General features: G+C 47.4%; 1 protein-coding gene across 14 annotated transcripts in view; it reads right to left on the bottom strand.

Annotated features, from left to right (window-relative positions):
- Window positions 1-17,686, bottom strand: part of Gtf2i (general transcription factor IIi) — a 77,459-nt gene that overhangs the window by 29,505 nt on the left and 30,268 nt on the right. For 2 of the 14 annotated variants that reach the window (XM_029533461.1, XM_029533463.1), the window contains exons 7-12: window positions 15,262-15,316; window positions 14,852-14,895; window positions 11,201-11,278; window positions 7,958-8,017; window positions 6,169-6,225; window positions 4,189-4,251 (exon numbers count right to left, since the gene is read on the bottom strand). In XM_029533461.1, the coding sequence (XP_029389321.1) occupies window positions 4,189-4,251; window positions 6,169-6,225; window positions 7,958-8,017; window positions 11,201-11,278; window positions 14,852-14,895; window positions 15,262-15,316 (357 nt within the window). The remainder of the gene's footprint in view (window positions 1-4,188; window positions 4,252-6,168; window positions 6,226-7,957; window positions 8,018-11,200; window positions 11,279-14,851; window positions 14,896-15,261; window positions 15,317-17,686) is intronic. The other 12 variants (XM_029533462.1, XM_021222578.2, XM_029533465.1 and 9 more) reach the window with 8 other exon arrangements.

The following is a 17,686-nucleotide window of genomic DNA, read 5'->3' as shown; positions in this document are numbered from 1 at the left end:
TGTCTCAAAAACCAAAAAAAAAAAAAAAAAGAAAAAGAAAAGAATACAAGACAGATGTGTGTGGGTGGTGCATGTGTTTAATCCCAGCCCTTGGGAGGCAGAGGCAGAAGGATCTCTTTGAGTTCCAGGACAGCCAGAGCTATAGAGAAACCCTGTGGGGGGTGGGGTAGGTTGCAGACACAAGATATGCTGATAGTTTATGAAGATAATCAGACACGAACATTAAAAAGTCCAAGAGTATTTAATACAATTAACGCTAACAAAAACTGCAAAATTTATTTAAAACACAGTCTGGTTGTACTCTCCTGTGAGACATGAAGGTACATACAGCAACAAATACAACCATGGGGCTGGAGGCGTGGCTCAGCGGTAAGGCAACTGCTCACAAAGTCCCTGTCAGGTTGCTGGGTGGTGTCTCATCCCTTCCCTTTAGAGCCAATCCCTAACCTGCCACTTTGCACTGGGTCCTCTCTGGTTAGGTGTGAGCTGTTTAAAGCACTAGAAATGCTGGCCAGTCAAGTGCGGACAAACTCAACCTCTGCCTCAATGGCTTCCACCCACCCTCCCTGCCCAGGGCAGGGCTTTCCTTCCTGTACCAACTGCTCTCCGGCTGCTTCACAGTGGCCCTGTAGCCTCAAGGTAATGCGTATGAGCCGTTGCTGCTCCAGGCAAAGTTGTCTAGCAGGCTGGAGCAATCACAGGCGCACATAAGGCTCTTATGTTTGTGGAGTGTTCCAGGCTTCGATCATCTGAAGCAGCCAATACAATACCCTCAGCATTAATTTAAGAAAGAAAGAAAGAAAGAAAGAAAGAAAGAAAGAAAGAAAGAAAGCCATCCCTGGACCATGACATCCTACATACTGTCAACCCTAAGCTTCCTCATGACACCACAGAGCTGAAGAACACTGTGTAACGCACACAGTTCTCACATGTATGCTACCAAGTGGTTGTTTAGCAAGGGCTAATAGTGAGGACTAACGTGACCCCATTCAAGTGGGTGGCACACAGTTCTGCAGTAACGTGTGTCGGTGCCCAGTGAACAAGCAACCAGATGGACCACAAGCATACAGAAGTATTTGTGTGGCTTTAAAGAAAAAAAAAAAAAAAAAAAAAACAGAAAAAAATTCCAAGGGAGTTCATCCATGGAAACACAACATGAATCAGAAAACAAATTTACTTTAAAGTAACTTCAAGAAAAGTAAAATAAAGTCAAAAGTCAAGGTCAGAGGCGGGGCACGCAGGAGTGTTTGCAAATGACTCGATGTGCTCACATGGTTTGGGGCCAGGGCTGTTAAAGGCAACTGTGTTATAAGGAAAGAGCTTTTCAAAAGCATCTCTTCATCACCTAAAGAGACCTCTCACAGAACAAGCTAAAACAGACCAAGATGGATCCATCAAACAATCCAGGGAGGGAGTGATCCAGCCTGCGAGTGTAGCCTCCGGTCTTAGAGTATGTGCGACAAATGTCCTACACCTTCACCGCACGTGGCAAAGGAATCGGCTGTCCGACCTAACCCCAAACATTAGCCCAGTGTTGATGAAACTGAAGCCTGCACGGTCTGAGAGCTCTAAAGCTTCCCAGCCCTGGGTTGTTCACGTCAGCTGTGAGCTGCTAAGGGCTGCCTCTAGTCAGTCACAGGGTTGCCATAAACAAGAGCCCGGAGACCACACTGTAAAATCCGAACAAGGCTGGTTTCTTTTCCTTAATTTCCTTTTTCCTCAACTATATTGGGAATGTAGAAAGAGAATGATGGGAAGGAAACCTGTTCCCGGGCAGCAGGGGCGCTCGCTCACAGTTCTGAGCCCTTTCTACACAGCAGAAACACACCCTACCCAAGCAGCTTCTCTAGCCATGCTTCTCCTTTATTGTTTAAAAAGATGTATTTACTTTATGTGCATGTCGGTTTCATGGTTGTATGTGCACCACATGCAAGCCTAGTGTCCCTGCAGTCCAGAGAAAGACACTGGCTCCCTGGGACACAAATTACAGAAGGTTGTAAGCATCGAGTGCTCCTAACGGCCAAGTCACCTCTGTAGCCCCAGCTTTTCCTCTTAAAAGGGCTTCATCCATGACGGCAGGGACCTTTTTCCATCCCTTCAGTTTGTTTATGTTTTAGTGCTATAAGACAGGATTTACTTTGCAAACAATCTTAATCTAGCCACTCTACCAATGTGGCGCCAGGTGCAGTGGTACACACCTTTAATCCCAAAGGTGGGTGGATCTTTGTGATTCTGAAGCCAACCTGGTCTACATATCAAGTTTCAGAACATCCAGAGCTACATAAAGAGAACTTGTCTCAAAAAAAAACAACAAAACAACAACAACAAAAAAAAAAAACAAAGAAAAAAAGCGCCAGATGATGCCAATGCAGACCTTTAATCGCAGCACCCAGAAGGCAGACGCTAGCGCAGGCCAGCGAGTCCCAGGACAACCAGGGCTGCACAGAGAAACCATGTCTCAAAATACTAGGAAAAAAAACCAAACTGAAAACCCAACTTAGTTCTTTATCTTGTCCAAAAAGTTTTATTTCTATAATTCAAAAAAGCACCTCCTTTCCTCCCTTCTCCCTTTCCTCCCTTCTCCCTACAGAACAGGCTGAGTCACACGCTCGTAGGTTCCTAGAAGTTAATTAGGGCTTTTCAATTTTAAAATGTGTACTTCATTCATTCATCCATTTATTGTATATGTTTGGAGAGGGCCAGAAGCGTCTCGCCAATGGGATGTGGGGAGCAGGAGCTGGGTCTCCTCTGCTATGGGGGTCCTGGAGATTAAACTCAGGTCATCAGGCTTGGTGACAAGTGCCTTGACCAGCTGAGCCACCTCGCCAGCCCTTAATAGGTTTTGAACTGAAGGTGACAAAATATCAATTCTTCAACTGACCATGAAAAATTCAAAACAGCTTTCAGGTTAATAACATCATGTTACAGAGGAAGACAAATCTATGGATTAACTGGCTGACAGCAGCACATGGAACATGAGGAGGTCTCTCCTGTCAGGTCAGGGTCATCAAGCAGCTCACATCTTCAGTTCTACAGACACACAAGGGACAGGGACAGAGAGACAGAGAGAGGGAGACAGAGCACACCCAAGCTCCCAATCCAAGGAAAGTCAGGCTGCAGCCTGAGAAGAAGCACTCCCGGCTGGGGACCGGGGAGGGGGCACGAGCTTGGGACAAAAGTCTGCTATCCTAATGCACCTGTACTTCACAACACCCACAAACACATGTGTCTATAAATCATCTATCAGCAATGGACTGCCACCGCTATCAGATGAAGGGCAGAGTGGCTGCTGGGCGACACTGGGATTAAAGGGGAGGATTTGAATGACAGTGTGCACCTTTAATCCAGCACTTGATAACAGAGGCAGGCACATCTTAAGAGTTCAAGGTCCGCCTGGCCTACGAAACAGTTCCAGGACAGCCAAGGCCTTGTAGTGAGACACTGCCCTGAAAAAAGGTTAAAAATATGAAAGGCCTCTAACCTCAGCACTCTGGAGGCAGAGGCAGGAGGATCTCTGTGAGTTCTAGGCCAGCCTGGTCGACACAATAAGTTCCAGGCCAGGCAGGGCTGCACAGTGAGACCCTGTCTCAAAACAAAACAAAAGGAAAAAAATCAACTAGGGGTAAGAAAACTTAGCTAACGGTGATTATTTTAAAATTTAAAATATTTGTAACCATTACTTCCAAACATTTTTCAAAAAACAAATGTGTATAATCCATGAAGGAGCACTGGGGTGGGGGGAGGGGAGTAGGGGGGCAGTGGTTACTGACCAAGTATGATGGCATGTGCCTTTAGTCTCAGTTACTTGGGCAACTGGGGTGGGAGGATGGCTGGAGCCTAAGAGACTGAGGCCGTCCTGGGCAGCCTTGTCTTCCCCTTTTCAGACTGAGATTTAGCGGGCTCCAGCTTTTCTTAAAGTTCTTGTACCATAACCCAAAAGATCCTGGAATCTGCCTCTGTATGTGGATCTAAATTTGGATTGTTTTTGTTTTTGTTTTTGTTTTCTCAATTACTTCTGCATAGCTGTCACCCAGTACGCCCAGAGCAACTGGGGAGCCCTGCTGGGGCGTGGGCTGCTCTGTCCCCAGCTTCCTTCAGAATGGATGAGAGACACAAACTCAATGTGACTATGGTGTTTATGCTCACGACCAGAAGGGAACTCTTGGCGTCAAGGCTTAAGTAACTAACCTTCAATGGTTACCTCAACTTCGGGGTCCTCACTGGTTTCTGAAGGGACATGTTGAGTAGAATCTTGAAAAAAATAAAATTCTAAAATGACATTCATTATTCAGCATATCCGTGTGTGCCAACACTTACTGTCTGGGACTCCAAAAGCAGCCTACAATAAAATACAGCTGGCATTTGAATTCATTTCATGTTCTTTAATAATATTTGACCCTTGATTATAACTGGGGATGAAAGAAAACAAATGTAGAGAACCCTGGAAAATGTTAGGATAATCACTGCGTTACCTGCGTCGGTGGCCTGGAAAGCCCCAGGATTTGGGGGAATGCCGCTACAGCAAAGTCACACCTGTGTCCTTGCTCTGACTGGAGGATGCCAGTTAGAGCAGTAAGACCTGCTTTCTAGTTTGGACCCTGGCCTCTCACCTTCCAGTCATCCTAGCCGTGGTTTACACAGTTAAATGAAACCGCCATAACGTTTTTGCAGAGGAGACCTTTGCAACAAGGGAAACCGGTGACAGCACGCACGGCCGCAGTGACTCGGTCAATCTGCAGGGTCCTTCCACAGAGGCTCATGTTATTACACAAAAAACGCACAGCCACAGAAAGAAAGGTTAGTGCTGGGCGGGGCATTCTTGTTAGCTCATTAGCTCGTTTATTCTGCAAAGGCTGAGAGATGAACCAAAGGCGGACGCTGCCATCAGTACAAGAATAGAGAGCAGAGAGAACCCAAGGGCGCTCAGCTGTTAACACTGGAACACAGGAGCAAGAATTTCGTCAGAAACAAGTCTTCCGAGACTGAGGACGTGTTGACAGACTCGTGAAACTGTAAAGCAGTCTGGGTGCTAGATGAACCATGCAGGTCCTCTGCAGAGACCTGCTGGCTGACAGCAGTCCGCCCACCTAAGACCTACCACAGAGGATTGCCCCATCACCTTCCCAAGCCCACCAGGGAGCTCACCACAAAAATCAACCACATTATGAAGTGTATCTCAAGTATTTCTTTTTATGTTTTATTGTTCAGAGACAGGGTCTAACTATGTAGCCTGGGCTGGCCTGGCACTTACCATGTAGCCCAGGCTGGCCCCAAACTCATGGGTGATCCTCCTGCCTCAGATCCCCAAGGGCTGGGATAACAGGTGTGTGCTACCACACCCGGCCAGACCATCAGCATTTCTGAGAGGAACGGATTCCTAGATAGAAAGCCTAGCTACTTCTGCAACTGAGTGTGCAAAGATCAGCCCGTGACTTTGTTAGGGTCACCCCTGACCCACCAGAAGAAGGCAAAAGGTCGAATTCCTCATTTCCTACATAAAATCAAACAACAGATAGAAGAAATGCAAAGTTGCAGGATAAATCTCCACCCCCACGTGCTCTATAAACAGCAGCTAAGGAGAGGAATACAGAGTCTGAAGCAAAAGCCAGCCGCCTCACAGCTACCTCCTCGGAGGGCTACAGGCCCTCTGTGAGCTACTCCAGCCACACAGCAGTGAGGGCTCCCACATGCTGGGCAGTCAGGCCCCTCAGCTGAGGGCCCAGTTGATGAGGAGGGCTCCGTAGCCAGCAGAGCAGCAGCCATTCCGGAGGCAGCTGTGGGTGTGACAGCGCTAAGAAGACGGAAATCTTCTCAGCCACAAAGCGTATCTGTTGCCCTACGAACAAACTGAGGGTGGCAGACAGGACACTTTAAAGTTAAACAGAAAACAACCAGGATCGTCTGAACTCTGTCCTCAGGGCACTTCCAAGACAGACAGCAGTGGGACAGCCCGCTCATCTGGCCTCAGCAAGAGCCTCATGGATCGGGGCAGCCAGGCCCAGTGCCCATGAGCACAGTGAGACGCACCAATGCCTGCTCCCTGAAAAGGAGAGTGTGGGCCATGAAGACCCGCACACCGCCATCTCATCTCTGAAGAGTAGGTGACAGGGGGGGTTACCATCTGAAGAGCAACAGATGCAGAAAAATCTAAGTCCCTTCTTTCCTAACCTTCTGCTGGCACTTCCACTTCCGTTCCCTCGTTGCCTTCTGAGGAGTGATGGCTTCCTAAAAAGAAAATGAAGAGTATATACTAAAGCAGTAAAAAATAAAAATAAAATAAAATAAAATAAATCTAACAATAAAAAGAGAAAAACCAGTGACCATACAATTTATTATAATAAAAATACAAAAAGATTTTTTTAACTCAGTAGTAAAAAAATCAAACAATGTTTTCTAACTCAGAAAAATAACTCTTCTATTTGGAAGCTGAAAACTTCTGGAAGTACAAACACCCAGAACAACACTATGTAGAGCTGGGAATTTGGTATTGGTCACTGTCGCCACATGCCACCTTGCTGAGGGACGCTGGGATCTGAGAAGCAGTCACAGCCTAGGCACATGCTCGTCTGCCAATGGCTCACGATCAAAGACACCAAATCAGAAGACGTCCTTTCTTTGCCTAGAGACCTAAGGCGTGTCAGAAAAGAAGCTAACTCCGGGCTTGCTGTGTGAGGAATGCTCCCCCTTCTCCGTGGGTAGAAGCCACATACACTATCACATGATAGTACTTTAAACTCGTTACTTGGAACTTTAGAAACTATTTTAGTTTAGGAAATAACGTGCCTGCTTCTGAACATGGAGCACACATCCAGGCTCCTGTGGGTCAGGCAGCCAGGGAGAGCAGTCTCCTACAAGGGGACCAGGCACAGTGTGGAGGCCACCAGCCAAGACGCCAGAGGGCCAGCCACTTTGGATCCGGGGCACAGCCGCCCCCAAGTGCACCAATCTCTAAGTGTCGATCGAGGCTGGGAAAAGGAAAAGAGGGGAAACACCTTCGTCACCTGCCAGGACAGTGGGTCGTGGAGGGGTGGGCGGCAGGTCTCCTGACAACTGTGCTCAGGTCACTCCCTCCTAAGGGACACATTCGGTGCAAGAGCTCTCATGGTGCCAAGTCAGAGTTGCTGTGGCCCGCCATGCTGACGGTCTCACTCACTCTAGGGTGGGCGCCCTGTCAAAGCTAAGGGCAGCACTTCGTGCTTCCTCCTCACACTCCTCCTTTGTTACCTTAACTTTGACATTTAAGGAGCTGGAAATTCCTTGACTATATAATGTCAAAATAAATAGATGTGTAGCCAAAACATAAGAAGGGGGCGTGGCCAGCCCCGACGGGCGTGGCCAGGAAACTGAGGGCAGGCAGGGAAGCCACTCATGCTGCACTATGAACCTGAGTGATCCTCTGACTCTAGTGAGACCTACAGAAATGACAGGCACGACTATTTACAGTAGACAGTAACGCGAAAGAAAATCAACCTACTGAGATCAAAGCGGGGGGGGGGGGGAACGACAATGGAAAAGCCACCACTAACGGGTATGATCAAGTCTGGGAGCACAGCGCAAAAAGTGACCCAAAGAGTCATTTCAGAAGCACAAGGATTTACAAGAGAGAGTTTGCAATCCTTCCCAAAGCTAAGCATCGCGGCGGCCTTATCACTATCCACACTGCTAACCCAACAATAACGACCTGACTATGCTGATAAAGTATAAAGCGTACTTTACCTTCATGGGAAAGTGTGTCATGTACCCATTTCGAGATTCATTACTAGATTCACAAAAGGGAAAATTGGTTTTTGAAAAATTTTGCTTGTGAAGTTCATTTATTTATTTATTTTTTTTTAAAAAGGCCAATACATTTTTTTCCTTTTCCATTTGGAAAAGTAATATAATTATTCAAACTGTCTAATATAAAGAGACATTAACTATGACAGGACGTGGGAGAGCACAAGTGGAAAGGCAATACCTTGCAAAGCCTTCGAAAGGGGGAGCTTTTCATCAACATCATCAGTTTCAGAAGGGCCTGCTTTGGAATACAAAGATAAGCTTCAAAAGGAATTTCAAAACACATGTTGGTCATATCAGTGTATATCTGGGTGAGGTGTATGGAATGATGGCCTTTTGGGAAATAAAAACAGGCAAAAAGATGATGTTAGTCAATGGCCTTGGTTGATGGGGAAAGGCGTGTAGGGTGGAGGTCTATGCACGCGGTTACTGGGGATGACTGACTGGATGGTATGGAAACCGTGCCATGTCTGCAATGGAGGCTCTGAGGGGTTTAGAGGGAGCCCAATGCTGGCTGCACTCACAAGCCTAGTGCTTGCTTCTTCCTTTACAGGCGTTACTTAAGAAAGACGCAAAGCTTCGCCCTCCCTCAGGCTTTCCAAATGACACACACGATCAGTGAGTGGTATCAACCACCACAGAAGCACAGGACAGACCGACCACCAGGCAGGACCAATGGACTCCTGGTCCAGAACACTTTCCATTACGCTAACAAGGGAAAAGTATTGTGAAAACACGTGAAAACAAAAGGGGTATGATTACTTAGGAGAGACGAAGGGGGTTCGGGTACACAAAGGGAAAAGAGCCACAGGGTCAGGTCTAAGGGAGATACACACATGGATGAAGATGGCGGAATGAAAGTCACTTCACTGGGGGACATGCGGCATGGGTACCAGGCACTCCAAAGGCACAGCCCTAGGCAACCCATTTCACAGGACAAGTGCAGCACTCATGTGAGACACAGTGAGATGGAGTGCAGGCTGGACCACAGCTTCTGGTCTTGCTGCCTCCACCTTCAGAGTGCTGAATGCAGTTAGGTGTGCTCCGCCTCAGCCAGTCTGCCTGGTGCCGGGGATGTGAGCCGGGGCTCCCTGCACTAGGTGAGTGCCAGCCACTAAGCTCAACAAGCCTTCTGGTAATTCATCAATTTACAGAAACAAAGGACTACTTTGTTAACATAAGCAATTAACAATAAACACAGCCTGGAGTATCAGACCTCAATAAGAAGGAGAAGCCTGAGTGTCAGAATCTGGGCTCATAGCAAAACCACATAGCCATAAACCAAGCATGAGCCCAAACCCCACCCTGTAATACAGTTACAACACAAAGAACAACACCCTAGACCAGTGGGCCTCCTAACACTGCGACCCTGTAATACAGTTACAACACAAAGAACACCCTAGACCAGTGGGCCTCGGCCTTCCTAACGCTGTAACCCTGTAATACAGTTCCTCATGGAGCAGTGACCTCCTCAACCAAAAATATTTTTTGGTTGTTGTTGCTAGTTCCTTAACTCTAACTTTGCTACTATTATAAATTATCATAAATATCTGTGTTTTATGATGGTCTTAGGTGACCCCTGTGAAAGGGGGCACAACCCTCAGGTTGAGAACTGCTGCGACTGACAAGCCTGTAAGAGGACATAGGAAATTTCACAAAGACACTGACCAACAGTACAAGCAAGGGGCATGTCATGAGGAGAGACACCGTGGGCTGTGGTGTGGCTCAGGCAGGGATGCAACGCCTGCCTGCACAATAGCTCAAAGCCCTGGGTTCAAGCTCTAGAACAAAAAGGGGAGTGTGGAAGAAAGAAAGTCAGACAGAGAAGGGCAGAAAAAAGGAAGGAAGGAAGGAAGGAAGGAAGGAAGGAAGGAAGGAAGGAAGGAAGGAAGGAAGGAAGGAAGGAAGGAAGGAAGGAAGGAAGGAAGGAAGGAAGGGAAATACCCACAAGGTATACTCGACTCGCCTGGGGAATAGTCAGCTGAACTCGCAGCTTAACTAAAGAAACAAGTAGTTCCATGAGGGCAACAAAGGCCAAACTAAATGCTCAGGAGGTGGAAGCAGGAGGACAGAAGCTAAAAGTCGTCGTGAACTGCATCTGGAGCTTGAAGGCCGAGATCCAGGACACCCTGACCCAAGCCAAGCAAACTCTCGTTCTGGGCGATGACTACGCACCAATGAGGATCAGGGTTAGGAGTGGTGGTGCACGCTTGAACCCAGCACTCAGGAGGCAGAGGTGTGTAAACAGATCTCTGCAAGTTTGAGGCCAGCCTGGTCTACACAAAGAGTACCAGGACAGACAGAGCTACATAATGGAGACCTGTTTCAAAAAAACACCAAATAAAGAAAATGTCAACCTTCCCAGTGTGGGACCGGGGGAAGACTTCTATTCACAGCAGGCGATGCACAAGATGCCAATTTAGAAAATACTAGAGGTGGGACTATCTGATGTAAAAGATCAGTCTACCTGTGAACTTGATGTTCACATGAGTGAAGGCACTAACAACCAAACTGTTCTGCAACATTTAACTCTAAAAAACATGAAACCCATCCTTATCTCAGCTTTAGTGCTAGCAGCACAAAGAATACATAAACTGTTCAAAACTAACTGCAAGTAACATACGTGGACCCAGCAGGACAGGTCAGGGAGTGAAGGCACTTGCTGCCAAGCCTCAGGAACCAAGTTCGATTCCCAGGTGAGATGGAGTGAAAGCAAAGAGCCAACTCCCCACTGCGTCTTCGCCTCAGTGCATGTGCACTGGGTTGTGTGTGAGTGTGGTTTTTAATGAGTATCACTGACACTCAGCCGTAAACGTACACAGATACCTGCTCACTAAAGGACCATAAAAAAAAAAAAAAAAAAAATTATTCCAGGTACTTGTAAAAGACTCCATGACCAATAAGGCTTATTACTTTAAGGAAAATCAAGTCTACCGGGCAAGGGCAATCCAGAACTTTGTGAAAAATTAAAAAAGCAGAGACGCTGAAGTAGCCAGTAAAGGGTCTGTCTGTTTGAGGTGAGGTTTCCCTGTGTATGTGTGTGTATATATATATATATATATATATATATATATATATATATATATATATATATATGTGTGTGTATATATATATATATATATATATATATATATATATATATATATAGAGAGAGAGAGAGAGAGAGAGAGAGAGAGAGAGAGAGAGCGCGCTCTGGCTGGCCTTGGCCTCGCGAGTGCTGAGAATACAAGCATGTGCTACCATGCCGAGATGAAATTACTAAGATGACCCAGACAACCGTACAGGTGAAGATGAGCTACAGCTCACGTACTCCCCACTGAAATGGGAACCGGGAGCAGGCACCATGGCAGAGTCTGTAGTTGCTCAGAGAGCCTTCAAGGCCACAGCAAGTGTCAGGGAGAGAGACTGCATTAAACCTTGTTACCTTGAATGTTATACTGATAGTAATCAGGATCTTCCGACTCCTCCTTCACTGTCACAGCGGCCATTTCCAGAGAAATGCCTACAAAACAAGTGACAGTCTCCGGTGTGTCACAGCTCCAGGGCACTGTGCACTCAAGGCCTCACCCACTTTAAAAGACTCTGAAAGGGCAAATGGTCATTAGGTGGATGCTGAACGAGGTCATCCGCAACCCAAACCATGGCATGGTTTCAGCAACTGACAGGCAAACAGACAGACAGACAAACAGACCCAACCGACCTGCATAGACTCCAGAGTTTAAAAAAAAAAAAAAATCAATCAACTGTATGGGAAAAGGTAAGAGGGAGCGAAAAAGCGTGGCTACCTCACCTTGCTCTGTCAGAACAGATGAAGGTCACCTGAAACAGGGTGCCTATGGGAGAGAGGGACCCCGGCTATCGATGGACTAAAACTCCACTACCTGGCAAAGACTCCATCACTCAGCACAGAAGGAAGGCCTTGAACACGCCCACACAAGCTGAATGATTTACACTCTTACCTCATGACAGGCCTAGCACAGCCTCACCACCAATCACAGATCAAACGCTAAAAGCCGACACTATAAACCGTCCAGAAGAAACCTAACTGCAAATCTTTACTGACGTTAGGTTAGAAAAATAATTCCTAGGTTAGAAAGAAAGAGAAAACCTTGTACCTGGTTCAGAGAGATACCTACAGCCCCTGGGAAGGAAGCCAAGGAAGGACTAACCTCCTGAGCTACAGGACACCCCGTCACAGAGCCACACTGTCTCACAACAGTAAACCACAAAGGGGCGGGAGGATGCGGGTGGTCCTGTGCAGGAGGGGACAAGAAAAACTGTAATGACATCTGTGCATGAAAAAGCCACAGGGAGCTTGTGCTGCCTGGACAGAGGTCCTGGGTTCAGTCGTCGCTCGCTAGCTCGCTTGCTCACACCCACCTTGGCAGCTCACAAACCCTTGGGGGTTTTTTGTTTTTGTTTGTTTTGGGAACAGGGTTTCTCTGTGTAGCCCTGGCTGTCCTGGAACTCACTTTGTAGACCAGGCTGACCTTGAACTCAGAAATCCGCCTGCCTCTGCCTCCCAAGTGCTGGGATTAAAGGCGTGCACCACTATTGCCCAGCTTCACAAACCCTTGTAACTATAGCTCCAGGGAATTTTGATGCCCTCTTCTGGCACTGCACTGGACTCATAACCACACATACACACAGGGACAAATACACACAACTTTTTCCCCCCTTTGAGACAGAGCTTTACTGTGTCTAGCTGTCCTAGAACTTGCTCTATAGACCAAGCTGGCCTGGATTCTGTCTCTGAAGTACTTGGGATCAAAAGCATGGGCCACCATCCCAGCTTTAAAAATTCCTTTATTTGGGGGCTGGGGAGATGGCTCAGCGGTTAAAAGCACTGACTACTCTTCCAAGGGTCCTGAGTTCAATTCCCAGCAACCACATGGTGGCTCACAAGCATCTGTAATGAGATCTGATGCCTTCTTCTGGTGGATCTGAAGACAGCTACAGTGTACCCATATACAATAAAAAATAAATAAATCTTTAAAAAAAAATACATACAGTATTAAACTTTACAGACTGAAGTGTGACTGTGTGACAACAATGAACAAAGAGGCCATGAAATGTAGAGAGAGCACAGCAGGATATCCAGAGGGTTTAGACAGAGGACAAGGTAGGAAGAAGGGATGTAATTACATTACATCCTCAAAAATACAAATGGTAAATGAATTAAGGCAGACAGGGTAGCCCACAGCTTTAATTCCAGCACTTGGGGAAGGAAAGGCCAGCCTGAGCTACATGATATGTTCCAGGACAACAAGGGCTACACAGAGAAACACTGTCAAGGAAGGAGGGAAGGAGGGAGGGGGAAGGGAGGGAGGGAGGGAGGGAGGGAAGGAAGAAAAAATGATAATTAAAGAGTAAAAAATGCTTCAATCCCAGCATTTGAGAGGCAGAGGCAGGTGGATTTCTGAGTTCGAGGCCAGCCTGGTCTACAGAGTGAGTTCCAGGACAGCGGAGCTATACAGAGAAACCCTGTCTTGAAAATCCAAAAGAGTAAAAAATGTTAAGGAGCTAGAGAGATGGCTCAGTGGTTAAGAGCACAGACTGCTCTTCCAGAGGTCCTGAGTTCAATTCCCAGCAACCACATGATAGCTCACAACCATCTGTAATGAGATCTGATGCCCTCTTCTGGTGTGTCTGAAGACAGCTACAGTGCACTCATATCCAGAAAATAAATAAATAAATAAATCTTTTAAAAAATTGTTTTAAAATCTTTTTTAAAAATATCCACAACCTTGAAAATACAGAAACTAAAATTTATTGTTTAAGATTCAAAGACAGAGCCAGGCATGGTGGCGCACGCCTTTAATCCCAGCAGTCAGGAGGCAGAGGCAGGAGGATTTCTGAGTTCGAGGCCAGCCTGGTCTACAAAGTGAGTCCCAGGACATCCAGGGCTATACAGAGAAACCCTGTCTCAAAAAACCCCCAAAAAAGATTCAAAGAAAATATAAAACCAAGCAGAAGTTATAAAAAACATCTGCAAGACCATATTTCTGACTTATATCCAAAATACAGGCAGAACTTTCAACAACTGGGAAAAACAAACAGTAAGCACAGGTTAAGAGAGAAAACAGGATCAGGGAAAGTGGCTCCCTGGGTCAGACACTTGCCACACAGCCTAGGACTGCAATCTAAACTCCCAGGACCCAAGTGAGGCGGGCCATGGTGTTGCGTGTCTGTAAGCCCGCTCTCTACAGCGAGATGGAAGGCAGAGAATTCCTGGACCCTCTAAGGTCAGACAGCCGGGCCTCTTCAGTAGCCACACGCTCAGACCAGCACGTAAGGTTGTCTGATGCTAACAGGCACGCCGTACCAGGGATGCACTGTCTTCTCCCTCTCCCCTGTCTCTGTCTCTGTCTCTGTCTCTGTCTCTCTGTCTGTCTCTGTCTCTGTCTCTGTCTCTGTCTCTCTCTCTCTCTCACACACACACACACACACACACACACACACACACACACACACACACACACACTATAGCAAGTTTATGAAAGAAATGTTCAGCATCATCCCCCATGAGGAAACGACAACTGCGACCCCAGGTAGCAAGCTCAGTGGTTAACCATCTTTGCTCCACAATCCTGAGCATCAGAGCTTGTATCTCAGAATTCCCATCACAAGTGAACCAAGCCTGCCAATGCCTGCAGCCCAGCTCGGAGGGCAGCAGAAACAAGAGATAGGTCACTGAGCTTTCAAGCTCGAGGCCTGAATCCTGAGAGGCCCTGCCTCAAAGGAACCATTAGAGTAGAAGACAGTGAATGGCCTCCTCTGGCCTTGGAGCAGGCACACAACCTCCTACCCCATTCCTACCCCAACATAGGAATATACCATATATTTACATACAGGCACAGGCACATGCACAAAATTAACTAATTATACAGAAACCCTTAGGTGCCCCTCCTAAGTAAAACTGAGTACAGTCCCGTCTGTAATAGCAGCAGCAGTGAGTCAGAGGCCAGTCTGCTCAGCGCAACAAGACTCAATAACTAACCACTGAAACTGTAACCTTCTCAACTAAGGAAAATGCTTTCCTTCTATAACAGCTTCTGAGAGTACCAGTACATACCTGAATCTTCTGTGGGTTCAGTTTTCACTTTGATGGGGCCACAACTGAAAGGAGGAAGAAACATGGATCATGGGGTGCGTCTGTGAGAATCACCTGCACGGCGGTCAACAGCCTCCCTGACATCCAGCCTCGACTCCCAAGGGCCCTGTGCACAGCAGCAGAGCCGAAGCCCACACTCCCGGCATCACGACTGGGCCTCCAGCTCTTAGGAGGCTGGGGCACCAGTGTCCCGAAATGAGACCAGCCTGGGCTATTACAAAGTAAGGGTATTTCTAAAACAAAATGTACAAAATTGACACTTTTGCAGCCAAGTGCTCGGCTGCACCCTGCACTTCTGGATGTGGCCCTCAGCCTTCTGCTCTTGGTAACTCCGGAGCAGAGGCACAGCAGTGTGGGGACGGATGGCTCACCTTCCACCAGGGGACAGCATGGACCTCTCAGACTCGGCCGACAGCACTCGACCACCTACAAAGCAAAGGACATTCAGGTTCAATGACATTTGTTGGTGTTCTTGTCCATCTGCTTGTCTGTCTGTTTTTCTGGTTTTTGGGTTTTGACACAGGGTTTCTCTGTGTAGCCCTGGCTGTCCTTCAACTCCACAATCTCTCATCCCACAGTGTCAGGATTATAGAACTCATAATATTGTGCCCTGGCTTGTGGGGGATTCAGGGTGAGGTTGGGAGGACCTGGAGAAGAAACGTCCCGGGATGAGCAAGCATAAACAGTCCTGAACTCACTCATCCAGTTCTCATTTCACAGAAAAAGTTTATTTCTGCCAGTGAGCTGACAACAGAAATAAAGCATTTCTTGAGTGGCATAAGGTAAGATAGCTGATGTAAATATGACCCCTATTCAAGGTCAGTGGATCTGCCTCATGTGGTAGATGATAGAAATGTTCTCAAGTAGATATGATAATCATCAGTTGCCCGATCTGTGGTACATTTTAAACTGGTGAATTATACTGCAATTAAAAGACCTGTCTTGCCAAACTTGGAGGTATATAGGGAATCCAGGCATTAGGGATACTACTGAGAGAGTTCAAGGCCAGTCCTGACTACACGGCAAAACCCTGTCTCACCTTAGCATAGCCTAGCATGTACAAGGCCTCTGGCTTGTATCGCCGGCCCTGTGGAGGGGTGCTGTTGAGGTTAAACCTGTAACCAATCTCCACAGGCTTCCTTTGAGAGCCAAGAATCTATACAGCCCAAATGTCCCTCACCACAGGAACAAGCAAACACATCTGGGTTACATCTAGATCGCAACCTGGACGAGAAAATCAAACAGCCTGTGTGGAGCACAGGGGGACGACGAGCAGGAGGCCTGGGCTGAGTCTGGGAACAGCCTGGTCTACAGCGAAAAGCCCAGGCCACCCAGGAAGCAAGACCCTGTAGCTGGTCTTTGATAGGTTGTGGGTTCTTTTTTCCTCCCACCCTTTATCCCTAGCCCCTACCTCCATGGTTTCACCCCCAACACTAGATAGGAGAGAAAGGATAAAGGGGACAGAGACTCCTGAATCTCATTTCTTTCCTTTTGTTTCTTCTTTGAGCACAGCAACTAACAAAATGTGACCAACATCCCCCACCGCACTCCCTAGGACCAGCAACCACCCACCACGCCTGTCAAGGGCACAGGACACCTTACTGAGGCAGACTCTCTGGTCATTTTTTTTCTTCTGGTCTGTTTACTCAGGACTAGTTGTCCCTCCAGCTTCCAGACTGGCCTGACTCGGCCTTCCATCTCACAGCAAAGGCTCCGTCCTTACCCACACACGCTCCCACTTCAGTCCCAGGGATGGAGCCCAGGTCCTCGGGCCTGATAGCACGTGTCCTTTACCCGCTGAACTGTCTGTCCTGCAGCCTGTCTATGCCACTTCTATGCCTTAATGTGAATTTTTTTCTTTGTGTAGCCTGGACTGGTCTCACGTTTTCCATCCTCCTGCTTCAGCTACGTAAGTGCTGGGAGTCCAAGCCTGTGCCACAACCCCGCTTTTCTCGAAATCTTTTTTTGTTTGTTTGTTTGTTTTTTGGTTTTTTTCGAGTCTCGAAATCTTTAAAAAGAGCCACACACTGCTGCCTTCCCACTGAGCAGGCAAAGGAATGCTCTTCTAACCTAACATGGAGGACAGTCGTGGAGGCGACCTAACATGGACCTCAAGGTGACATGCGCTACATTACCCTAGCCAGACCAAAAGGTAAGCAACAAAAGGGAGACTGGCAGGAAGGGAAGAGGGACACAGCTGTCTCCACCCTCACATCGCTGTGAAGAAAACACAGAAATAGAGTCAGGGTCAGCTGACTCCAGCCAAGTTTCCAAGACAACGCAGAGAGCATGCTTCTCACGGAGACCTAGATGCAGAGGCGAATTTAAGCCTCTACATTCTATTCTGTAGGGTATAAACTCAAAATAGACTGGGCTGGCGGTAGCAGGCAGCAGAGAGTCTGACTGGCACTGACACGCTGGGCTCCACTCCTAGCGCCCCTGGAGATTAAAGACCAGACACCCAAATCCAGGACCCCTTTAACCCTGGGAGGAGGGCACAGTAAGGCGGGCACCCACATCCCCAGGCTACTCAATGTTTCCCTCTCTCTTTTTTGTAATACAGCACCGTGAGTGGTGAGTGAGCTCCAAGAAATCTGCTTGTTAAAGAAGAGATCCAGAACACAAGACACTAAAGGAGAAAAAGCAAATCATGAAGAACATTCACTGCGCCAGGCGTGGTGGTACACGCACGCCTTTAGTCCCAGCACTCGGGAGGCAGAGGCAGGCGGATTTCTGAGTTCAAGGCCAGCCTGGTCTACAGAGTGAGTTCCAGGACAGCCAGGGCTACACAGAGAA

Source organism: Mus pahari, chromosome 23, assembly GCF_900095145.1.
Source record: "Mus pahari chromosome 23, PAHARI_EIJ_v1.1, whole genome shotgun sequence".
NCBI classification, from domain to species: domain Eukaryota; kingdom Metazoa; phylum Chordata; class Mammalia; order Rodentia; family Muridae; genus Mus; species Mus pahari.
The sequence above is the reverse complement of the archived record's forward strand: the minus strand, read 5'-3'. Positions and strand labels throughout refer to the sequence as shown.